This window comes from Fundulus heteroclitus, chromosome 18 (assembly GCF_011125445.2).
Source record: "Fundulus heteroclitus isolate FHET01 chromosome 18, MU-UCD_Fhet_4.1, whole genome shotgun sequence".
Taxonomy (NCBI): domain Eukaryota; kingdom Metazoa; phylum Chordata; class Actinopteri; order Cyprinodontiformes; family Fundulidae; genus Fundulus; species Fundulus heteroclitus.
In genome coordinates, this window is record NC_046378.1 from 20,423,018 (window position 1) to 20,449,174 (window position 26,157).

The following is a 26,157-nucleotide window of genomic DNA, read 5'->3' on the forward strand; positions in this document are numbered from 1 at the left end:
CCACCGTGTGTCCACCTGGAGTACAGCCATCACTGCCCTTCCAGTTAACACCAGAGGGGCAAAAGTAAAGAACGCTACTGACTGAAATAGTTAGGGTGGGTGTTTCTTGAATGCACCGTCACTTTACTCGCCTGTCACGTAAGTCATCAAGCTGATTGTAGAAGCGTAAAATGGGATTTACAGTGATAAAATGCCTAAGAAACTAAAGATGGAAAAACCTCAAACAGGGAAATAATCAGATTTGTTCCTGTTTAAAGTTTTGAAGATAATTATGGTCATTTGCCATTCAAAGCAGCCTCCATCGTAGCCTGGGAGCTATAACAGGGAAATTTTCACTGTGGTTGAACAGATCGCAACAAAATCTCTCGCTGTCTTATCCTTACTGTTGTTTTTTGTCCCTTAACTAGAAGGTAATGCTGCAATATATTTACTTTGTAATCTGTGAAAAGCCACTTGTTTACACCAAAACCAGCTGTTTACCTCAGAACTCGCCATGGAAGAACTGGGTAGTGCTCGACCTGCTCAGAACTCAAAGACAAGCACGCGCTCCTATCCGTACTGTGTACAGGTGAATATCCGCATTCCTGTCAGACCCATACAGTTGTCTCTACAGCTAGAGGGCAATCACGTGTGGGTTTGTACAGTCTCTACAAAGACAAGACTACTAAGAAAGGACCAAAATAAAAGACTGACATGATTTCTTACAGCATCAAAGAAATGTTTGTATCTGTGTGCCACTGAGAGAAAGAACAGCAGATCTCCCCTCACTCATCTTTTTTTTTTAATCAAGCTTTGCTGTTGCTTCTCTTCTTCTGCTCATAAGCTATAATTTTGTTCATCTTTTCTGTGTTTGGCGCCACTCTCTGGTTGTGAGCATTGATGTTACTACCAGTACGCACAATCAGCCCACATGGAGACTAAGATCTCGGTTGACCACAGTGACATGTGGTGCTTTCGAGCCAACGGGTACAAATGGCAAATTGAAGCCGTAGAGGCTATGCTGCCTAGTTCAAGTAGACTAGGAAGTCTGCTCGAACTAGGCACTATTTTCCAGTCTAGTGTCAACCCTTTACACTCTACTGGTACGCCGGTAAACAGGACGTGTACAATGTAGAAAATTATGTCATTTTTTGACAGCTTTTTCATGTCTTTGTCCATTTGTGAAATACTGAAGAGAGCTTTTTTTTGGCAAAGCAAAGGTCCCTCTGGCTTGTAGCTTTGCAGATTTCTAGAATATATAAGCCTCTGTGTGTGTATGTGTTAACTAATGTGTGTTATCTCAGGGTTTAAAAAGCTTTTTTTGCTATTCCAAGTGATAACTGGGAAATGTTTCAAAGGTTGCCATGTCTTTTCAGTTACACTTAGCTGTGTATAGAGTTACATACTTTCAGCAGCCAGCACATGGTCTGAACAACTTTCCTTCGAACAGCATGCTGAACAGCTTCAGAGGACTGAGGGAGGACAGTGCTCAACACACCCGTGGCTCTCTGGAGAGTAAAGAAGAGTGTTGGCATTAGAAAAGAAACCACCAGAAGTGGAAGAAAGAGAGGAAAAAACTGCAAAAATAAATAAATAAACACGGTTGAAAATGAACAGGAATTAGGACCAACAGAAGCAACAACATATAGTCCTAAGGCAAAGTAGTCACACTCCATTTTTTCCAATTTGGTCCAGTGACAGCAACAAACTTTTATGTATTTTATTGAGACTTGATTTAATAGTTTAACACAAAGCAATGCATAACTGTCCAGTGGAAAAAAAACATATACATGGATTCAAAATATTTTTTAGATCCAAAAATGTGAATGCAGAGTGCTTTTCTATACAGCCCACTTTACTCTTTAGTGTAATTCAATTTCTCTTCAGAAATCATCTAATTAGTGTAACAAGTCTGTTAGAGAACAATGTTGAGCAAACAGATTGATAAAGACCAAGGAACCCAGCAGACAGGTCAGGGAGAATGTTGCGGAGAAGCTTAAAGCAGCTAATAGTTGTTCACTCCACAAATCTGGCGATTGAGGAAAAGTGGCACAAATAAGATCAGAAGAAATCCTATTCGCAGCTTACCACAAGCCATGTAGACGACTCAAAAAAACATGTAATCGCATTGAACGGTGGCTCTACAAAGTATCAACTCAGAATACATAATGTACACCACAATTTTAGATTTCACCTCTAAAATGTCTTGCAAACTAGCAAACATTTTTGTCCCCTCATAAATCTTCACTGCTTCGGTGTGGTTTACCATGTAAAACCACAGAAAAATACCATAAAGTTTATTTTTGTACCCTAAGAAAATGTGATGACACTTAAAGGGTACACATACATTTGCAAGTGTTGAATAAACTTCTCTTTTGGACCCATGTTTTCACACATTTTCTGGGTAAAACATAAATTAAAAAAACAACATAACATAAAAATAAACATTAAAAAAAAAACTAACCCAACAACCTAACAGAACATAATAATTACAGCAACAGGTAAGGCACTAGATCGCTTCTTATCAAACACAAGAAACTGAGCTCTGTACTTTCAATTTTGTTTCCCCCCAAAAAAATACAACAACTGTAATCGTTGTGGGATTAAAGCAAGCATTACTTTTAATTTCCAATGTTCACGTTTCTTTATGGCCAGTGAAGTCACGCTGAAGGTAAAGGGAAATAAAGAATTCCAGCCACCAAACAAAGAAGATTAAAAATACATTTAGTGACAAAGAGAACGTTAGGAAGAAACTATCCAAAGAGGTTAAACCAAGTGGAATAATGTACTGTTTTTGAAGCAAAGTCAGAAAGTCCATTAAAAGGAGAGTGACTGTAAGGAGAATGAACTTACGTTTATGGACGTCTGAAAAAATAGAAGAGCAAAGAAACTGCAAGTGATGTCCGTGAAGGTGTAATCCGCTTCATCATACAGATGAACCCGTTTAAACCCACATTTTTCATGAATGCATTTTCCTTTAACTCCCTAATGAATAATACATGTTAATTTTTTTTTTTTCATTTCATGTTGGTTATGTTAGTGAAAATGTAGGTTTTATAGCCACTGCCGGTGGGATTGAATGGTTACTAGGAGAACTTGAGTTAACAAACTGTTAAAACAGAATAGAAACAGTGTAAATAAGTCTGAATCCTTGCCAAAAAAGTATTTTGACAAAAACTTTAATTCATCATATTAAAGTAAATATCTTTCTAATGAGAAACTAGCGCTAAAGCTCCAATGACGTGATGGTGTTACTTTGTGTTTATCCCATTTAATGTTGTTAAGGTAATTCAGCCATAACCTGTCAAACCTATCTGGACTTTTTTATGACAGTAGAATGACATGTAATCCACTAGTTTTACAGGGTTAGGACTAGTGTTAATGCTTCTTTAAAGAGCTTTGAATTGTGTTCAAATCCGTTACAGTGACACCCTAATTTCTGACACTTCTTATCTCGTTCGTACACACATGCTTTTTCAGATTCCGCTCATCAAAGCTATCTCCTTAATGTAAGAGACAGGGGAAAAAGCAGCTCTGCTGTGCTTCTATGATAAACCTTCATGGTGCATCAAAGAGAAAAGAAGGTAAATGAAGAGCTGACGTAGTGGAGCAGAGGCGAACAATGGCGTAAAAACAAATATGTAGGACATCTTTAATTCATTCTCACTCCCCTGCGAGAGCTATGTAAGTCTTTCGTTTAAGGGCGGGGGCAGGTCACATTCACTCACTGAAGTAAAACCCCTGAAGAAAACCACTGTTCTACAGGTACAACAGGGAAATAAAAACAAAACGGTTTGACATAAGATTAGAAATCGAAAATCAAGCTAATCATCACACTCGTCTGCCATCTTCAATACAGGGGGGCATTTAAAAGCAGTGAAAAGAAATTTGTAGTTTCAGTGCCAGCTTCCTCCCTGTCACATGCTGAAGTACCCTTGGGCAAGGCACATAACCACAAGTTGGTGGCTCAGTGCTGTATACAGTAAATCCAGTCCATTTACCCTTTAAAAAGGGATAACATTCCCATCGAGGGATGAATGGACATCAAGTAGACTAATGGGGTGTTTGTGAGGTGAAAATACAGAGGTAGACGAAGCTCCAATAGATGAAGCTACAGTTTTATGCAACTTTATTTTCAAATAAACATGATTATTTCTCTGTTTTATGTATGTTTTTCAGCTACGTCCTGGGATTTACTAACCTTGCCTGCAAAGATGAAATCTCGCGGTATTCATTGGCTTCATTGGCTAAAACCAACCTTTGGTAGGTTGGCACTAGGTGTCATTTTGTCCAATAAGCTTGGAGAGTTCTGCTGAAGGTCCCGCCTTTCTCCAAATGGATTCAATGGGAGTGCCTTTACCATCCAGCCTGAACTTCTAAAGGATGAAACTGGACCACCACCTGCCCTAGTGGATATTGGACTATCTCACCGGCAGGCCATAGTATGTGAAGACACAGGCCTGTCATCAAGAAGGCCAGTGGTGTCCTAGGACTGGATTCCTCCTTGACCCAATGCAGGAGGTAGGAAACAAACTTTAGCAAAAAATAACAACACTCTTGGACAGTGTCTCTGACCTCAGGCATGAAGTGTTTGCAAATCTGGAGAGAGCCTCAGTGTTATCACAGGTCCTTCCTCCCAGCAGCTGTTACACTTAATAACTCTTCACTGCTTCCAACAAACTCAGTATCGTCAATATCCCTGACGGTATTTGCAGTTTTGACTTTTGTTCTTGGATGTGCATGTACAAAAATACATGCACATTCAGTTGCACATTTCTTTAATCTGAGTATGCTATTTTTAATAACTGTAAACTGTTTTTAATGTTGTAAATTTGCCCTTACTGTACAGTCTCCTATTCTACTTCCAAGAAAAAGTAAAAAACAAAGCAACTGGACTTGTATTCCGTAGTAGAAGACGTTTTGCTTCCTCTCCAGGAAGCTTTCTCAATTCAAAAAGTCTGGAGTAATGTGGAGTAACAAGCTTTATACCATTGCCAAACAAAGGCCTTGTAATGGCTTAGATAACATGCAAAGTCAATCGAAACAGGTCCACCCCTTAGTGATGGGCGGTCGTTAAAGACATTAAGCCAGCAGATTGAACCGAAACTGGTCCACACCTCTGTAACGAGGAGTTGTTAGGGTTGTTTTTGGCCTGACTTAAAGGAACAATGTTTTGATCACCCCAATGAGGGTGAAAATTGAGGTGATGACTGGCCGGAATTAATCTTATAGCTGCATTGTAAGTTTTTGAGAGTTGGAACCAAAGGCCCTCTGTTTAAGGTTGGTCTTTCTCTCTTAACTTAGACGGCTTCCTTCACACCCCTTTCAAACCATCTGTCTTCTTTGTCCAAAATGTGAACATTTTGGTCCTCAAAAGAGTGTCCTTTGTCCTTTAGGTGTAGGTGGACAGCAGAGTCTAGTCCTGAGGAGGTAGCTCTCCTGTGTTGAGCCATGCGTCTGTGGAGAGGTTGTTTGATTTCTCCACAGACGCATTCTCCTATTCTACGTTTTAGTCTTTATCTTTTTTTTTTCTTTTGTATGTATCTGTATTCTTCCATTTGTGTTTCACTTTGCTGTGGGTACACCTGAATTTCCCCACTGTGGGACAATGAAGGATATTTCTATTGTATTCACAGCCAGTGACAAATTGTGCGTTGCACAAAGTAGAAGCAATAATGAAGGATCACTTGCAAAATTCTTCAACTTCAGTTGGTTGAAACCCTGACAGAGTTGGGTGTTCCGAGACAAAAATGATCCGTAATACACATAAAGACCGGTTTTAGAAAGGATGAGGTATGCTAACACCGAGCTTGAAGAATGAGTCATGTCTCAGTCTTTTACAGACTTTATGAATTATGCTTAAGAGCTAAGGCTGTGTCAACAAACAAATCATTTTAAGTGAGCTCTGATACAAAGACGAGTCTGTGAAGAAAAGACTTGTCAAATATTCAGTCAGAATGATGGCACAACCATGTTGAAAATACAAAAAAAAAAAATAAATCCTTGCTTCACTTAAACTAGTTTGTAGACTTTTAACCACCTAATACTGGACATGAAAGTATATTTCTGTTGTTGTATTATTTAGAATGTACTGCAGACTTTCTCCTAGCAACACGCTCACACTTATGGACCTTATTTTCATTTTTAAAATCTGTATCGATGTATATTGTGGTATGAAGGTGCACATGTAAGTTGTCCTTACAGTTACAATTTCTCCATCGGCATTTTTCAGCAGGTCAAGACAGCAGTCGCTGAGTGTGACAGCATGCTCCTTTGAAAAGAGGAAAAGTTAATATTCACACATTCTGCACCTCTAAATGACTCAAGGTACACATTACACATTCTATACACAGCATACCAACCTTATCTTGAAAGCGCTTTAAAACAACCACGGCTGAAACAAAGTGATATAAAGCCAATTTAAACCAAACGAGGTCAAACTATGTCTCGCTGATGCTGAAAGCCAAAGAATCAAAATGGGTTTTAAGATGGGTTTTTTAAGTAGGCATTAAAGGAGCCTCCCTAATGTGTAGGGGGAGCTTGTTCCACAGCTGAGGGGCAGCAGCAGAGAAGGCTCAGTGCCCTCTGGACTTCCTAAACCTTGGTACCTGCAGGAGCTGCTGTTCAGCCAACCTGACGGACCATGAAAGTAAGTTGGGACAAAGAAGCTCAGAGAGGAAGATCATTCAAATGGATAAAAACTAAAATAAGGAACTTTAGAATTAACTCTTAAGTGCACAGGCAGCCAGTAGAGTGAGGCCCGAACGAGACGTGTTAAAACATGTGCCGCAGCATTTTGAAGCAGCTGCAGACGAGGAACCAAGGACCGACTCACACCAACGCAAAGTCTATTACAGTAATCTCGGTAGGACGAAATACAAGCATGGATTACTGTTTTGAGGAGCTGCCTGGATAGGACAGATTTCACTTCCTCCATCCGCTTTAAATGATAATAGCAGGACTTTACAACTGCTCTAATTGGACTGTTCAATTTAACACTGTCTATCTTAAAACCCTAATCGGTAACAGGGACCACATACAGTATGGTCCCTGATATAAGAGTCAGTTTGAGGTATGTGTCCAAATGTTTTACTTTTATTCAGGTGACAGGCAGGGCTTGTTTAGTGCTGCTCTGCTTTTGAACTACCCGGCTTCACGAGATCCCAGTTAATCCTGGTAAGCTACAAACTTCCTAAATGATCAGATGAAACACCTTTCCAACTAGGTGTGCTGTATGTTCAGCATCAACACTTACTTCATTGGTCCAAATGGCTTTTGTCACAACAATGAAACAAAATCCTTCAGCTTCTTGCCTAACAACATTGTCCTGCAGCTAGTTTTCATGAATACACCTCAAACATTTAATGGCAAAGTGACCCGTCTTACCTGCATGGTCGAGGAAGTGACTGTTGAAAGGTTGATAATCAAGCCAAGCAAAAGGTAAAGGATGTCTTTGTATTCAGATGTGCCACACTGCTTCTGCAGGGAAGCAAACCATAGCCTAAAATAACTTTTCAAAAACACCCTCGTTAACACTTGGCTGATATGTTATGTTGTTTTTTTTTTTTTTTACAGATCTAAACGTAACACAATAAACAGTAATTTAAGTGGTACATCTACAGCTGCGTGCTTACAATGGCAGTGAGAAAGGTTTCCCAGCAATGTTGCTCATGAGCAAGGGTTTGACGGATGACCTCATCTTCAGCCAGAAAGCCAACACTTGATATGAGCGACCTAAGGACATTTTGATTAAACTTGCCGATATTTGCCTGTAAAAGAATAAGGTCAATCAATTTATTTATTTTTTAAATAATTAACGATATATGAAACGAAATTCAAGATTTTGTTGTAGAATCTTACCAGCATTTTCTGAAATGGCACAGCAACACAATCTGCCTGCATATTTCTTAGCTTCAATCTAAATCTGCAAGAAAAAAAAGAAAGTTTTTAGCAATGATTTTTTTTCTTAAAAGGACTGCCTGTTGTCGACTGTGAACTCAACAGTCTTCTCATTTTTTCCGTTTGTCAGATGAACAATATCTTTGGTTGTTAGTAGTGGCAACCTAGTGGCAAAAATGCTTACTATATATACTGTATATCGATAATAGAAAAAAAAAGGGGTCAATAAAGAGATCAATAGACTAACAGTTTTCCTTCCTTTCGCATTCTATCCTATCATGTAGGTTAATATTACAGTCATTACATCCTCCTAACAAATCATAAACACAGACCCAGGAATGCTCCGCCCCCTTCAAAGAGTTATTTTTAATTTTTTTTTAAACTTGCAGTTTTGTTAAGACATGTTTGAATAAAGGGTTCAGTGTTTGTGTGTTCTGTATCTAAAAATAGGTCGCTAAGCAACACGATAAAATGCCCAGGTTTGCACTTAAACTGTTTTGAATTTGTTGATATTTATCAATAGGATTTCTATTTTATCGATATGCTTTTTTTCTATATCGTCCAGCCCTACATGAAACTATGCGTGTAATTAATGTACTTAAAAGGACGTTCACTTACTGAATTAATTTGCTGAAATATTTTTTTTCAAAAGATAGTCTAATTAATAGAGATGCACATGTATACATAACACTTTGTTAAAATCTCCGTACATCGGAACACTAGTATATGAAGATTTACACTATTAAATGCGATGTATTCTGTTCTTTAAAGTAAAATAATCACCCTGCTCCACTTGCCTATTCATTTCTATACCACAACAAAACATCAATAAAACACCAACACTGACTGAGCTCAGGTTCTACGATGGAGAGGAAGTTTTTCCTGGATACATCCAGGCTTTATTGAAACTCTCTTTGAGCTACAGACAAGGAGAATTGATCCACCCATTTCATGGCTTGACACCTCAACTTATTACCTAATGTGTTTGAGGGCCCGATATGTCCTTTCATGTCTGTTTCCAGGAGATGCCAGGGAGAAAACAATTCGAGGGGGGGTTTCTGCCTTTATGTGACATTCCCTCGGATAGCGAGTCTAAGATTTATTAAAATCTCACACGCCGTGTCTCTTTAAGGACTTCTCCGCTCCGCGAAGCACTTTCATCACGCAGTGTTTGGATATAATTTGTGCAGGAAAACAGTTGTCTCTAAATAATATCCGATCATAGGCATTTCCTCATCTGTGCCAGACTTAGCCTACGGACCTCTGATTAACTGTGCAGCATTATTACCCTTCTTCTGAAGCAAAGGTTTCCAAAACATAGACTGCTGTGATCTCCTGCTGCTGCTTGGATTCAGAGATGCACCACATGAGGTTTCTCACCAACCTTTAAAGAGATAAGCAGACGGGGAATCATTCCAAATAACATTCAACCAATACGCGGGGTTTTTTTTTATTACTATTATTGTAAAGGGAATTGGTAGGTCATTTTAATTCTAATGATCCTAAATTTAAATAAAAGTTCAACTAATTATTCCACCTTCTTTGAAAAACTAATTAGATGGCAAAGTGCGTACAATGAAAAACCAATAAACGGCCAGGTAGTCGCTAGAGAAAAGAAACTGGAAACTTCTTGGAAGGTCATTAAAAGTATGAGGTACAAAAGCTGGCAATGATGAACATGTAGCCTGAGCTGACCTACATTCCCTCCACAGATGTTTGTACTGCCCCTGCATTGCGGTTGTGTTTTGTGTAGAACAAATGCCGTTGCTACCACTGCGGTGAGATGTGTCTACTGACGACGTGAGGCCTTACGTCTGCACATTTAGGTTGTCAACGACCAAACGTCTCCCGTGCGACGTCTTTGAGAATAACCGCAGTAATTCCAGGCATTCTCTCACAACTTCAACATGCCCCGATGTCAGCAGCTCCACGAGAGACCGTCTGGCAACCGGACATTTCATCAGGATTATCTGGTTTTCATCTAAAAAGACAAATACAGATACGAAATTAGTTGGACTTAACAGACACAGTTGTTGAATTTGATGGCTTAAACATGACATTTTGCTACTCCTAAAGCTGAGTTAAACGCGTCAGGTTTATTTGCTCGGCAGCGACCCATTCCCATGACTTTCGTGCAGTTATCTCCCAGTTGAAACTTATTTTCTGTAAACTTTAATTCACATGAAAAGACCTAACACAATATTCAAACCCAGCCCATCGTCTGTCATCGTCAACGCTTACATTTAAAGAAATTAGGGGAACACAACCCTACCTTTTTGGAAACATGATGAATTAAATAAATGAAAAGGCTTGTTTACTTCCACTTTCACGGTCTTTGCAGGCAGATGGAGTTAAACCCTCATCCAAGCTTCTTTCATAGGGATTTAAACTGACAATGTTATAATGTCGCTTCAAAGTATTTAAGTGCCAACATACAAATTAAAGTGACCGAGACATCCAGGAATGTGCATCATTAATCTTTTGAATTACCCAGACACACTAAAACTAAATCTGTGGTTAATTTTTCTGCAGTCATTTGTTATAAATAGTCTGTGGATTGTTAGAAACCCCTGAGGACCTCGAGTTAGAAGTGATTTTACTTCATTCTTATATGTAGCCATTGTGAAAATATTAAAATGTCACGGCTACAGATCATTAGATTGCAATCCCAACTAGAGCGCTACTCTCCTTTCCTGTCGTTCCAAAGGTGAGTAAACATGTTTGCAGTGACTCTAAATTGAAACGTCTAGGAATCATTCGCTATAGTTGTATTGCTAAAAATCTCCCGTTGTTATTTTTTTAGCCTAGAGATACTATCTCTTACGCATACATGGGAGAGGAACAGCACAGTCCATTCAAAACCCCTTCCAGTTGCACATTTTCACAATGACTGGAGCGACAATATATAAAATATAGCCATAAATGCTGGACAATCTCAGATTATTGCTGTTTTGGTCTAACTTCACTGTTTTCAATCACATTCTGAAATCTAATGTTGCAGCAGCTGGAGATCTGTGTCCTCAGATTGCCGCAACGGTCTTGCTGAAGAAGGCGGTTGTAATTTCCATAAACAGCCCACTTTTGGAACCGACAGTAAAATATAATTAACCACATTATGGACTGCTACCGACACGGACTCCTCTGAGAGGTAAATCATATGCTGACTATGAACTTTGCTTCTGTGTGCACATCATTGTGCGTTACTGTAAGCAACGTTCAAGCTGCCGCTTCCTTCACATTGAAACACAAATACTTCAAGGTCTAATGTAGTACGACAACCATCCCAGTTAGTTATGGAAAAGCTGGTGCAGTAGAGGCAATGACTTATTCAGTAAATAAATAGCAGTGCACGTGTGAAAGTAGCTGTTCTGACAAGAGCTACAATCGTCCCTAATGAATCCTCCGTTTATGACATGTGTCGCTGAAAATGTTATCTGGCCGAGCTGACACGTTTGTTATTAATATGTAATAGTAAAATATTTGATGCTCGATTCACACGACTGAATATTTAGCCAAAACAAAGCTAAATCGTGACTGCCTAAAATTATTCTTTACCTCAATTATCTCCCTGAGAATTTTCGGTTCAATACATTGAAAGCCTTAAGAAACAAGATCCAATCAAGCTAAAGCAATCAGATGAGATTATCTACCGTCAAAGGGAATCCAGGGATTTACTGTTGTTTGGGGGGGTGTTTATTTTGTCAGCTGGAGAGCGAATTACAATGAATGAATGTGTTTGTATTCACTGATTTTAGGCTGTTTTCAACATTGATATAATTGCCCATTTGTTTATTATGCTGTCCCAGTTAATGTAGCAATCTTTGGTTGCAGATAGAAAGCAATATTTGGCACTATTTTCTTGCTGTATAAAAAAACGATGATCAAAACATATGTCAGTTAATTCTGACCATTTGTAGATGAAACAACACAAATAAATAAAACTATCCCCTGAATGTTATTTTTTAAATAATTAATTGTCACAATACCTGAAACTTAAAAAGTCAGGCTTCCTTACCATGAAAAAAGACATTGCATTGAAAACATGAAACTGCATTTTGCTAGAATTCTGTCTGCCTCAGGTTAAATCATGAATAAAGTCATTGAACAACATCCACTTAAGCTGAGTAACTCGCAGACTTAAATGTAGGTATTGCACTTCGGATATATGTAACCTAATTGCATAGAAAAGTATCGTTCATTACTCTTTTTGTTCATGTGACTCTCTGTTTTCAGCTCAATTTGCACATAATGAAATGGGTAAAAAGGTTTTTTATTTACTCTGCACCACTTGCATGTAAAATGTTGCAGATTAACAGGAAATTAAGACACCTAATATCTTTGAGAGCTTTTATATTGATACTAAGGAGATTTGAGCTTATCTCCATTATATGTACATGTTTTGCTTCGTTTTGTCTTTTGAAAGTATTTCGTATTCTTATGACTCGTGTGAGGTTTTTTTTTTACTGTACTGCTGTTGCCTATCAGTACCAGAACTCATATGAAAAAGGTTTAACCTCAATGGGATCTTCCTGGTGAGATAAGGTTTAAATGAATGAAAAAGGAATAAATATGATTGTATTATACATCACAAACGTCCAGGATGGATCTCAAAATTGGCCTCAAGACATTTACAGAAAGCTTCAAAGACTTTCTGAACTGTTGCAGCAGCCGGAGATCTGCGTCCTCAGAATGCAGCAACAGTCTTGCTGGAGAAGGACGCTCTCAGTGTCAGCGGATGTTATTTATATAAACAGACCTGGTTCAAAACCCACAGCGAAAATGCTCTGACAGTAAAAAAATAGAAAGCAAGGTTCCAGGTCGCATGGTCAAAACAAGCCTTCAATTGTCCATCTGGATTTACAGTATAAATACAACATGCATACACAAAATACAAGAGAGGAAACACAGCAATACTCAAGTTACATAAAATTAATAAGGATTAAATGTAAAAAAGCTGAGAAATCATGGCAAACTACATAATAATATTTGTATTTCTAATCTATTCAGAACAAACTAACACACAATGTGTACCTACTGTTATCATGACAAATAGTCCTCCAAAGTCTCAACACAGAAATACACAACTCGTTGCTGAGTAGATCATCTGTTTTCTGCAACAAGCACCTGTAGCAAAACCACATTCAAACATGGAGCCGTGTTATTAAAGATGGATTACATTTAAATATACAAACTGATAAAACTATAGCACCAAATGCAACTTATATTTCAAATATTCATTGTTAAGGTTAAATTACTAACAAAAATGACTCCCAGTTTGGGAACATAACATTAGCAAACCAGTTCGTCCTGAACAGCTAATCATTGTGAACCTTTTTAACATCTTGACAATGACAGATTATGGCAAATATAGACTGGCGCCTTATTAGATATGTTATTTTTATTGGTTCTGACTGGTCTATCAACCACACATTCGCCCTGACAAATTAAAGTTAGTGTTTAGTCTACACTTTTTTTGCACTTCCTACAGCGCCGAACTTCCCGGACACCGTGTTCCAACTTGATTCATGACAGCACTAATAATGACAACAAGGAGAGCAGTGACAAGTTAATAATATCCTTAGTGATCTGTCATGTGGGTCTAATAATTCTTATCTTGTGCAAAGCACTCTCACTTTCTAGGACAAAAACACAAGGCCTTTGCTCAGTGCAGCACTCAGCTCCATCTCTCAAGTGATCATCTTTTATTTTTTGGGCTATTACACAAACAGCTGGAAAGAGACAGAGGGGAAGGTGAATGATCTTTCTAGTTTAGGCCATCATTGTCTCTGTATGTCCTCATATCTCTGTCCATCTGTCAAAGCTCCGCTGAGAACCGAGAGTTACCTCTCCCAGTGGTCTCCTTACCTCCTCAGCACGTCATTGCCGCTGATGATACTAAAGCCATTGTTCAGTCTGAAGAGAGTCTGTCCGGTACCTGTTAGAGGAGAAGAGTAGATAGAGGCAGAAGACAGCAAACCATTCATTAGCCGCCGGCACAGAGGCTTTACAGGAACACAACACTTTTCTCCTTGTTCCGCTTACCTTGCTCACTGGTTTAGAGTCAAGGGCGCGAAAGAAACCCTGCTAAAATCCTTTAGCGGGGTTTTAACTTGGGTTTTATGGAAGTTTTGACATCTGCTGCCAAATAACACTGAGTGATAGAAATCATATTATTTGACCTGACCACCTGATCAATGATTAAAAGAGTGAATTCAGATGGTAAATGGTTAGCGCTATTTAGAGCCAAACCTGAAGAAAGTAATTAACTGAACAATATTGTCTATTCCTGTTTTTAGAGTTGGCTCGCTGAAGAAATTAAAGCTTTGTTCTTTTTAATTGAATCGGTTTTGTCTCTCAATTAAAAAACGTTGAGGTTCTACAAAGTTGGTATGTAAAGATCAGTGACTTTGCTGCTGCCATTTCTGCTTAGGCCGCTAAATTAGTGATTATCAGATTGGCTGTAACATCTCTTTTAAAACGGCGTTCTGTTTTTTGTTGAAGGTCACAATTTCAAGAATTTTAGACAATAACATAAACGAAACATGCCCAGATTATTGTTTGTTGTCCGCTTTTTTCATTCCTGTGACAGCCGGAAGTTTTGGTACAACAAAAGCCTCGTTAATTTACCTCGTTAATTTACCTAAATATGGGCAGCCTTTTTGTAAGGCTATGTCAATGTTTTCAGTTGTCTATACACTAAAAATCAACTGGTCTGACACATGAGTTTTGTGGCCAATTAGGCCACATAATTACCCAATCAAAAGTTAAGTTTTAACCCTTTATTTCTATTAATTGAGATCATTTTCTGCTTACGGCTAATGAAAACACGCCATTCAAAATTAGAATATTACAACAGACCAATTTAAAAAACAATTTCAATACAGAATTGCAATGAAGAATATGTTTAATACCCACTTAACTTCCTCCCTGAACTGTCTGCTGAGTTTGTTGGTCCTTGCAATGTTGTTTGTTCACTAATGTTCTCTAATAAACCTCAGAGGCCATAACAGAACCGTTAGATTTGTACTGAGAATAAATTACCTGAAGGGGAACTGGGTTTACTAATTACATCCCTTTTGAGGGCAATTAGCTGCACTGGATTTCATTCAGTTGTTTTAGAGTAGAGAGCACTGATTACATACCCAAGATGTGGAACGCTTCAGGAGATATGGGCACGTTTGTAAGGCACTGTGTATGCAAAGTGAAATAGTAGTTTTGTATTCAATTATTTGATATTCATACTACACATATAAGATTTTACCATATATGTTATTGTATAATGTTAACAAATAATGGAATATTTAGCCACCGTAGAGTTAGTCTGCACCTGTTCATTATGAGCTTTTCTTCTCTATGATGAGAAACCCTAACATGAACAGTGTTTCCCGCAGGAATTTGCTTAGGCGAGGCGGTGAGTTGTCGGCCGGAACAAGTTTTGCGCGGATGACTGGCGGGGGGGGGGTTAGGTGCTCGATGGCTTGATGCAGACACTGACGGTGAAGTCGACCTACTTCTCGCTTCAAAGTATCCATGTATTTTTGCCTGTTTTTTCCCTGCCATTCACTATATGCACGCCAGAAAGCAACAACAAAAAAAACGCGCGTTAACCTCAAATAAACATGCAAGCATATCAAGTTAGTTTTTTGGGTTTTTTTTGGAATGTTGGCGGCCGCCTCGCCAAGATAGTGCTGCGGGAAACACTGATGAAGGAATAAAAATTAAAGGTAGAGTCTGCGATTTTCACAGAAGTTTCCCCAAGTCCCTTTTTGAATAACTGCTCATGCGCAAGACCGTCCTACATGCTCTTCCGCTCCTGGCGTGAAAATATCTCCCAGATCCACTCTGGTCTTATTTCTTTCTACTGAGGCCGTCCTCTTCTTCTCATAAACTTGTACGCGGTTTGCTTCTTGTGACTCTCAGCCGTGTTCAAAGTATACGGTGAGAGCAGCGGAGCTACAATGAACGGCTAACACCGAAGCTAACTGCTAACCTAACAGCTAAGCTAACTGAATACATAAACACTAGAAGTGCGCACAAGCAGAAACTAACAAGGAACATGAACGCACACCGCCGTTACGTAAGCGCGTCAGACTGATTGGCAGGTGGGACAACCAATAGACAAGATGATACCCCCGGGACTTGAGGGACAGAGGGGGTTTGGGCAGGACTAATCCTCTGGCCAATCACTGCCATTCGGTCCGAATGACAGGGATTGGCCACAGTTCTTACAGGCCTGCTGCTCTCACAGGGATCTAATTTTTTAACCTCCTTTTTCTGAATATATAATATATTGACTACTGTCAGGATGGGAGGACCATTTCACCCAGTATAACACAAAGTGTTTCTGAACAGGATTACCAATTATAGCTTTAAGGAAACATTTCAGTGGTCTTGTTACTAAGTTTTGTTTTTGTTTTGTTTTTTTTTCTTCACATCTGTCTAACTGGCTGTTAACATTTTAAACATCCATTGTGCAATTATTTCAGCAGGTGAAACAGCAAATAGACTGAGCCATTTAAGCGGGCTAATGAGTAGAAGGTATGGGCTCAACAAAATTAGAGAAAAAAGAAAACACTCACAGTCAGTCACTGCCGGTGTCAGGCTCTCCAATCCTCCACAGTAATAGAGAGGCACCTGACCGGGCCTAGACAGCTTCTCCAGCAGCTGGGGCACCACTGTGGCCTTTCTCTCTCCTTTGTCAAGTTCTTGTTTTGCATTCCTCTCCTGACTGTCTTTTTTCTCTTCTGAATCTACCAAATCCAAGTATTCTAAAAAAAAAAAAAGAAGAAGATTGAGTACATAGAGAAGAGAGAAAGTTATTCATCAGCAAAAGTTGTGGCTGTGCTATTACTTTTGTAGACATATTTTCTTATATTAGAGGATATATCCATTGATTTGCAGAGGTTCTTTGAAGGGTTTTGCATTTAAGGTGACAGGGAGATGAAATCCAATGCGAGAGAGTTCAGAGTTTACATACACTCACCGTGGGCATGAATGTCACTAATCTTTAGGTTTTTATGGGTGCCTTTGAACCTTATTCAACAAACAACCGCAATGAGTTGTTGGAGGGTGCAGGGAGCACAACTTGGAATTTGTTGTGGATTCTCTCTAATGCGCACAGGCTCAAAAGGTTTGACCAAACCTCAGTGAGGGATGTGTGCATTTATTTGAATTGCAGAAATGTTTTCATCAAAATGAGTAAAGTTACTTTTAAACTTCTGCTCTCCTGCCACAGACCCCGGTTTTAGCTTTGTCCACAGTTGAACCCATTACAGAAGCTTTTCTTTAGCTGCTTGAACAGTGTAAGAAACTTTTGACTATACCTTCGGTTGACAACAAACTGAATAGCAATAAAGCTTTTTCCAATGTTTCCATGAGATGCAATCGCGCCACCTTTTAACTATGGAGGGCTGACTAATCCTTGTAAATGTGTAAGATTACGAAAAGAGAGATGAGAAACCATTGTAAAGTAAAAAGATCTCCAACTTAAGCCTGTAGTTTGTTAGACTTTTCCTCACCTAACCCATTTTATAAAATGTAATTACCTTTTACCATCTTTTCCCTCCTGGGTTCAAATTTCTGTATCTTTTCAAAGCAGCTTTTAGCCTGAAATGAAAGAAAATAGGATAATTAAATGTATTGTGTGCTCTTCTGGTCTCTTCTAAACCCAATAAAAATATCTTCAAAATGCAAAGGCTTCCCAATAAGACTGAAACAAGGTAAGTAGATATAACCATCATAATTATCTTATGATAATTAAGTTTTAAACTTTTTTTTTTACACCGATATCAGCTTGTTTTGTAATGAAGGGCTGAAATGATTATGACAGTAGATCCAAGACAAGATATTGACTAAATTACAATCAGATAGAACTCAGATTACATGCGGCGTTTTCTTTTTTGGGAAATCTTATGAAAATTATTTTTTTAATTGAGGCACACAACTACTACTGCCTGGTCTTGTCTCTGATATGGCTGGATGACATATAGGTGTATTTAGAGCAGCTGTTGAAATGATGGGATGTGACTGGATGTAATTACAGATAATTATACTCACCTCATTATATTTCTTTAAACCCAGGAATGCTTTGCCCATATGTACGTAAGCTTTGATGCATCTTTCATTACACTGAGGTGACAGAGAAGATTATCGTTAGTGGGTGGTCACCAGACCATATCTGCATTTCATGTTTAAACACGGATAGCATTACCATATAAGAACAATAGATTAACTTTCAGCTTTGTCAATAAAAAGCTAGATTGAGCCTTTTTGAATTGATTAATGTTATCTATTTAAGTTTATATTAAAAAGAAAATACAATTAGCAAGTAGGAAGGCCCAAAGAATGTGACACTTACACTTAATTGTATAGCATTTGTTAAATACTTCTGATTGGTTTTCAGCTTTTAAACTGCATCTGAATACAAAAGTAAAGAAACAAGGCATAAAATGCCTGAATCCCTTTCCAGATTGTTACCTTCAATGCCCATTCACAGTCCCTGATGGCCTCCTTATATCTTTTTAGCTTGATGTAGGCCTGGAGACATCAACACATTGAGCAGAAGACAAACTAAATGTAAAAACTGACCAGAAGAAAGAGTCCAGCAAAACAAAGAGTTATTGGTTTCTGAAGAACTGTTGGGCCTGAAACAAAGCGCCTATTTAACATTTTAGTTTCCTATAATCTTTCTTTTGTCCTTACTTTTGCCTTTCTGTTTTCTATAGGGTTGTAAGTGCCTAATTCCAGCAATCAATGAGTGAAAGGCAGGGTACAACTTGGACAGGTTGCCAGTCCATCAAAGACACACAGCCACACACAGATTTAAACCTCAATGCAATTTAAAGACACCGATTAAGCTAATATTCTCATGTTTGGACTATGTGACTAAGCCAGAGTCCCATCCCTGACTATGTGTGTGCATTATCATTACAAAGTGTATGAATCTTATTTTTCTAATACATTTGTTTAGTCTAGTAATACAGTGGGAATGAAAAGGAAAAAACAAGATTTTGTCGGCACGGTGAAAGACATTTAAGCAGTTGTTTCTCGCACTGAGAAGGTCATGGGTTCGAATTCCAAATCGAGATGCACATTAGATTAATTAGCCCATCTAACCTCATTTTCAATAATTGAGAATATTTCTGAAAAGCTAATTCATTCTTGTAATCTAGTTCACTAAGTGAAACCCATTATATAGATTAATTACACTTAGACTGATGTTTTTGAGGCTTTATTTCTGTTAATTATGACGATCTTCCGGACGTGATATTTAGGATTAGAATATTACATCAGACCAAAACAATTATAATCTAGAAGCATTGGTTTACATAATGATAATTATGTTATATGCATGTGTAAGGATTGTTATTTTCAAAAGGTGCTTTAAATCTGACAAAACAGCCTCATCAACAGATAGCTAGATAGAAATCACGGCTTTAGAAATTTACTTGTGCTCTGTTGGTGTAGAGTGGTTGCATGTCCCTAAGTACCGCCAAGCCATCGCTATAATACTTCACTGCAGCTTCATAGTCTTGTTGGGCATAAGCTTCGTTCCCCTTGCCTTTGAGAGCTGCAGTGATTCAAGATGAGCAGCATTAAAAAACACATTACAGTAAAGAACAAAGTAAAGAGTGGCAACTACAGCAACACATGTAAGAAGCAAAGAAGAAAACATACCGGTTGCCTCTTTTAGTTTAGCCATTCTCTTTATCCTCCTGTCTTCTGCATCTCTCTCCATAATCTTCATGAAATGCTCTTATTCAGAAAAAATAAAACATGAAAGACGATTCAAAGATTAAAGTATTTTGTTCCGCTTTAAAGAGCAAATTGTAAAGAAGCTTTAAAAAAAACGGCACACCAGACAGCATATGTAATTTAAATGAATAAAATCTGATCATATTTGCTCAGGCTTCTAGTCACTTTACTAGAGACTGAAACGAACAGCTGGTGAACAAACATATCCATTGAGTTTTCCATTCTAAATGTTATATTATGCACTTTATGGCAGGAATTACTGCAAAGGAAGAGTTTAAGCATGATTTAAAGACGGTCATGTCCTGTCTTTGCCGCCATTGAAAAGGGAACTTGTGTTTTATTTCTTGTAATGAATTCAGTGTACAGTGCATGCACTCCTTAAACTGCATTCAGTTTAAAGTGGGACTGAAGACAGAGGTCTGAAATGTTTGAATATTTGCTGCTTTACCGCCGTTGGGTTTTGCACCGCTGCGTCTTGAAAGAAACATCTGATTTGACACAGAGTTAATTTTAACAATGTCACCTCAGTGAATTCCAGCATGCAGATGTTCTCCACACCCACTTAGAGATGATCTGCACTTCTACGTTTCTGAAAACATGTTTTTTATGTCATGGTGTTTCAGTAGGCCATGAAGGTAACAGAACCTCTGACCCAATTACCAAAAACATGCAATAAATTAGACTATTAGGGTGAGTCATCTCTGCCAGTCTCATGTTCTCCTTCACTTGGTCCTGTCTTTCAGTGTTTAACTATGTTTCTCTCCTAGATATAGCTACTGACTGAGCTTTTACTGCAATTAACTGTATGTGCTCTTTTTTATCTACTAGATTTGAAAACTGGCTCAGAGCTTACCTGCTTAGCTGTTTCTTTCCAATATAAAGCCACCTGTGGAGCTAGTCTGCCATTACCCCTTTACTTTCCTCTAACATAGAAAGTACTCCTAAGCATGCTGGGTATGAAGGATTGTTGCAAAGTCAACAACAATGCAGATGACTGTCCACTGTAACTACTAGGTGTGGGCCTTTATTGTATTGTTTTGTTGTTATTGTGAAGAAGTTCTCATCGTGATAAGAATTTAGGTTTATCTTGACAACAATAGATTCCAATTAATGATGTCTGAAAATCACGAAAACTGCCAATATTGTCCGGATTGTTATTTTTACTTTTTACTATTTTCCTCACTGTTTGGTTTATTGAAAAACCTTCAATAAATATCAATAAATTACAAAAATATAAATAAATGTAGTTACTGTGTGCAGTTTGATGATCAAAATAACACTCCTTTATGTAACTAGTTTCCTGATGAAACATATTTTGAATTTTGTTTTAATATTTTATATGTTGCATTATTAAATATGTTTTTTAAGGAAAGTATTTGTGTTTATTAGGCTATACTTGACAAGCAGTCTCAGCTACTCCGTTAACTAAGTAAGACTCCATAAAGCTGTAAATAGTATTTCAATGAGCTGAATTGAAACAATCATAAAAGGCTAATTTATTTAATAATTCAATCTAGAAAGTGAAACTATTCAGAATAATCAAACACAGTTTGATGTGCAAATAAAACCATACATTGTTATCATACATTGTATAATAAAATAATATTTTCTCCCTATCTGACATTCAGTATGGTTTAAATTTTCCTGTTTTAGGTCAGTTGGGATTTGCTAAACATTAGATTAATGAAATAAGTCATTTCTGATACATTTATTCAATTCAATAGCTCAAAAACATAAAACTACTGTGCCTTCAAACAACTTGGAAGAGCCAGAAGATGATGTCATGGTATTGCAAGCTTTTGCTACGTTATTTTACCAGTTTGTATGGAGGCACTCCTTTGGATATAGTTTAAGGCAACACATCAAACACACTGCTTCCTTGTGTGACATTACGGAAATATCAAAAGGAATCAGCCTAGAAATCAGCTGTGGAGTTACACAAGTGTGGTTCATCATTGGGTACAATTTCCAGGAGAACCCACGACTACAAGGGCCACATGAAAAGCCAGATATATTTTTGTTAATGCATTCTGGGACATCGTTTCTCGAGACATGTCCCCTGGTCTGATGAAACTACAGCAGAGGTTTCTGACCATAATCACAATTGTTACACCTAGAAGTAGGGCTGGGCGACATGGCTTAAAAATAAAATCTCCGATTTTACTTTACCAAATCCCATTAATCGATTTTTTTTTCTTCCTTTTCGTTCATAAAAAGAAACTGAAGAAATTATTTTAAAAATGTGCTTTTATTTGAAGCATTTCGTCTGGGAGTTGACCTGAATTCAAAGTGCAGCTATATATAAGCTGTGAAACATGCTTGTGAAACAAGATGGTGGCCTTGTCATTGTAAACAATGGAAATAGAACAAAATGTTTGCTGCTAGTTGTAGTCGTGTTACGCAGTTAGTTAAGAACACTTGTGTAACTTCAAATTAACTTTAAAAAAGTAAATTAGCACATTAAAGTTCTTTGTATTGTGGTAAAAAAAAAAGTTTTCTCTTTACAATATTTTGACAATATATTTTCCTAAACATATATTGAGCATTGCATGCTATTTTTTTCATGGAAGCCCAATGAGTGCATTGGCAAAATAAAATCTTGATTTTCCAAAAAAATTTATCTTAAAAAATTGTAAATTCAAATGAATCCACTAAATCGATTTGAAGTTGGGCAAAGATTGTAAGCTTGAGAACACCATCCCATCTGTGAGGTACGGAGGCAGCAGCATCAATGTGTGTGAGTGTTTTGCTACAGGAAGGACTAGTCCACTTCACAAAGTAAATAGTATCATAAACAAAGAAGATCAAGAGTAAATATTGAAGCATCATAAGACAAAAACCAAAAAGTTGGCCATAAATAATTCTTCCAAAAGGACATCAACTCTGAAAATACTGAAAGATTTGTTACAAAGTGACTAAAGAACCCCAAAGTTAAGGATTTGGAGTTGCCATCACAAAGACAAGATTTCATTCCTACAGAAATATTGTGGGCAGAGCAGAAAAGGTGTGTGTAGATACGAATTCAAAGAAAGCTTTAAAAGATTCTCCAAAAACATCTCCTGTTATTTTTTCTGACATTGAGCAAACAGAATGTTGGCAATCCTAAATGACCTAAACAGAAAGAGTTGATATTCAGATTTTATTTCACATAAGGAGAAAAACATTTGTGTTTAAATACATGCCTTCCAGTCTTTCTAGGATTTATTTCTGGTCATTTTGACAATTACAACAGTTCCTAAAAATCCAAAAATTGGTTTCTTTAAAAAGAAATTGAATATTAAATCAGCCATACGATGAACTGGCGGGCAACAAAAAAATATGTATTCCTACAGGACTGCTTTGTATAGCCTATACAAGCATGGGCAAGACATGACTGTTGTCTACAGATGTTTAATTACTGTAACTTATGTCCATCTTTATTCTGTCAAAAGCTTGCTCTTGACTTCGCAGCTATAACATCTTTCTTTTATGATTCCATTAGTATTAAATTTATCTGAAATAATAGCTGAGAATGTTTTTTTTATTTCATTCTGTTTTTAAAAAGAAAACTACTAATGCTCCTAATTCTATTGTTACTCACCTTGACTTTCATTTTGTGAACTCTGTAAAACAAAAAAAAAGAATAATTAGCAGGCACTGCAGCATGTCAATAAAGATGTCCATTATTGTTTCTATAAGAGAGAAAGAGACTTCGCAAGTAGCTTAACACAACAAGCGTGAATGGCGTTTGGCATGCTTGAAAAAACACCGGTAGCAAGTAGAAATAAAGACAGAGACACAAAGAGACACATAGTGACAAAAACTAAGACAGACAGGGTGGGAGAGTGAAACTGTGTGCTGTTGACTTTTGTGTGTTTTTTCTTTACCAAGGAAGGTTGAAGGGGTGGGTTTGTATTGACTGTAGTCTTGTTGACTTTTGTCCTACATGGTTCATCCAAAGCCGCAATAAGGGAATCTGCTTTTGACACGGCTTTTTGCTGGACTCCGACATCAGAGGACTGGAAATCTTCCAATAACTGACCTGAAAAGGAATTTAAATTAATACCATAATTTCATGAAAATCAATTTCATGAAAATTACATAATTTCATACACTCTTTGTACCAAGAAATATCTTATTGATTAGACATAAAGATTTGTACATGCAAAATAGCATAAAAGTAAAACTAAAAACTACACCAGCACCAGATCTTTTAGTAAATAAGGTCTCAGTGTGAATTAAGTGTCAATAAAAAAAAATATTCAAAGGTAAACAGTGGCAAAGGAGTAAATTCTACTTAAAATGTTTTTTATACAGAAATACAAGCAATACTACCATTATGTGTTACCTTGACAAGCTAATTTAAAAAAAACTCTACCCACCAATAAAGGATTTCCTTCCCATTTTTACTGTTCTGTAAAACAGTAAAAATGTTTACTTCACCATAGTAACGCGGGATGAAGTACAGAAACCAATGATATTTTGTAAATTTGAAATATTTTATTTTTGATTGTATAAGTGTTTTAATAATAATGTATACATTAATTTGCAAATGTTAACAAAAAACAGTTGGTGACGAATTATTAGCGAGTAGTTTGTTTTTTATTTTTGTTATGATCACCCCATGAAAAGAAAAAAAAAACTTTAGCTGAAGTCCAGAAAAGGAAAATGTACAGTAACAGTAAGAAGGAGTTGGATTCCTTTTAAGAGAGCAACACAACAACAAACGTTGAGAACTAATTGGATATTGATATGATAATAAAAGATTTAGATAGACAGACAGAAAAAAATTACAGACGTTATTTAAAGCATCTGTAAGCTCTTTAGAATGGTTAAATCTAGGATTAACCTGACTATATATTGTGCTTTTCACACTTTACTAAATTGACAGGAGTCCTTGGGCAATTAAAAAAAAAAACACTAAAAATGCTTGTTTTACAAACCGTTTTCAAAACTTCAAAGGTCCCTGTTCAGTGATGAAAAGTTTAGTTGAGGTCTGACTAGTCTAAATATGGTTGATTTGTGTATAAGGATGCCAGTAGAGATGATGAGACGCGGCCTTTGCTCTGTGCACACCACTAGGGGGCGCGGCGCGCGTCCACTGACGTGCATTACTGACGCTATCAGTATAAAAAAAACAGACTTGATCATTTTTATTAAAAGATTATTTAACGATGACCTGGTGGAACTTCCAAAAAATCCTTCTCTGGCGTAACTTTATGTGTTGATGTGTTTAGGTGAACACAATTCAAATACAGCTTTTAAACTAAAAGAACGAGAAGAAAACAGCCCTTATTTTAAAAAGACTTGAAACAATCTGCCAAGGATTATTATATAGCACTGAAACAGATCCAGGTATGGTGACTACATCAACTTCTTATCAATGCAACAAGCTACAGGACCATTCTTCCCGTATATATTGTTATAATGTTTCCATATTTTGTTAACTGTTGTTCCGATGTTGTTCAGATATTAAGGGAGTGATCGTGCTAACCCAGCGTGTGCCCATTTTTAACCCAATCCGTATTTTAAACCGGTTCATCGACTTACCTATCGTGTCAACATTGTTCAGAAATCTCTCAAAGTCTTCAGGATTTTCCATCATTGTCTCGGACTACAAACCCTACTTTTGAAAGGCTATTTTGTAGCTGCTATTTTAGCATCGAGTTGGCGCAGACGCTGCTTCTCAAGTTTTAAAGTTAGGTTACCATAGTAACGCGGGGGCGTTTAAGGTCACCCCGTTACTTATAAATACTCTATGGAGTGGCAAACTGTTTGTAGTAATAACTATGCGCGTTACACACGACAGGTTTCTTTATACATATTTCGTCATGTATTTATGAAGAAACTGCGTTAGAAGCTCGTTTTGTCTTCTGCCAAGCACGTTAATGAACTCTGTGAGTGAACCTTGAAGTGAGCAGGGTTTCTGCACTGACTTCCCTTCCTGGTTTCCCTGGGTCTATACTGCCACCCTGTGGCTAAAGATGTATCCTCCACTCAAATCATGCGAGAACTCAGCTTTTTATTTTATTACAAATGGGCAACGTGTGTTGCTATAACCTCAAGGAGGAATAGTGGGTGATTTACACCCCCTTACGTTTTATCTGTTAATATTCATAGGGTGCTTTTATCAGGATGGTGTTATTATTGTCACTGGATACTTAGGTCAGTCTACTAAAACGGTGGAAACTCCTATCCCTCAATTTGGCAGGGCCAGCACCGTATAGAGAGAGTTTATATATATATATATATATATATATATATATATATATATATATATATATATATATATAAACTCTCTCTATGTTGAATTCGATGTGATGAAAAATCTGAAGGTTTCATTACTAACAGTTATTGATTTGTTTCCCCTCAAACTCCCTCTTTTATACTACAGCATATTAACTACAGTAGATAAGAAGAAACAGAAAGGCATAACTCATGAGTGTTTTATTGTCGATGAATGCTGTGTGTGTATGGATGTGTGTATGTATACTTATCATCAGGCTATGTTTGTTCACCTGAGGAACTGGTACAAAACCGGCTATC

General features: G+C 37.4%; 1 protein-coding gene across 1 annotated transcript in view; it reads right to left on the reverse strand.

Annotated features, from left to right (window-relative positions):
- The window catches only part of ttc12 (tetratricopeptide repeat domain 12), a 32,109-nt gene extending 6,629 nt beyond the window's left edge, over nt 1-25,480 (reverse strand). Inside the window, exons 1-18 of the mRNA XM_021319253.2 lie at nt 25,162-25,480; nt 23,499-23,653; nt 23,213-23,234; nt 19,555-19,632; nt 19,326-19,447; nt 18,355-18,414; nt 17,935-18,006; nt 17,424-17,484; nt 16,458-16,646; nt 13,744-13,813; nt 12,914-13,002; nt 9,691-9,859; nt 9,167-9,262; nt 7,840-7,903; nt 7,614-7,748; nt 7,366-7,458; nt 6,182-6,250; nt 1,386-1,487 (exon numbers count right to left, since the gene is read on the reverse strand). Coding sequence (XP_021174928.2) covers nt 1,386-1,487; nt 6,182-6,250; nt 7,366-7,458; nt 7,614-7,748; nt 7,840-7,903; nt 9,167-9,262; nt 9,691-9,859; nt 12,914-13,002; nt 13,744-13,813; nt 16,458-16,646; nt 17,424-17,484; nt 17,935-18,006; nt 18,355-18,414; nt 19,326-19,447; nt 19,555-19,632; nt 23,213-23,234; nt 23,499-23,653; nt 25,162-25,216 — 1,701 coding nt within the window. The 5' untranslated portion in view covers nt 25,217-25,480. The remainder of the gene's footprint in view (nt 1-1,385; nt 1,488-6,181; nt 6,251-7,365; nt 7,459-7,613; nt 7,749-7,839; nt 7,904-9,166; nt 9,263-9,690; nt 9,860-12,913; nt 13,003-13,743; nt 13,814-16,457; nt 16,647-17,423; nt 17,485-17,934; nt 18,007-18,354; nt 18,415-19,325; nt 19,448-19,554; nt 19,633-23,212; nt 23,235-23,498; nt 23,654-25,161) is intronic.
- Nucleotides 25,481-26,157: the final 677 nt, after the last annotated feature.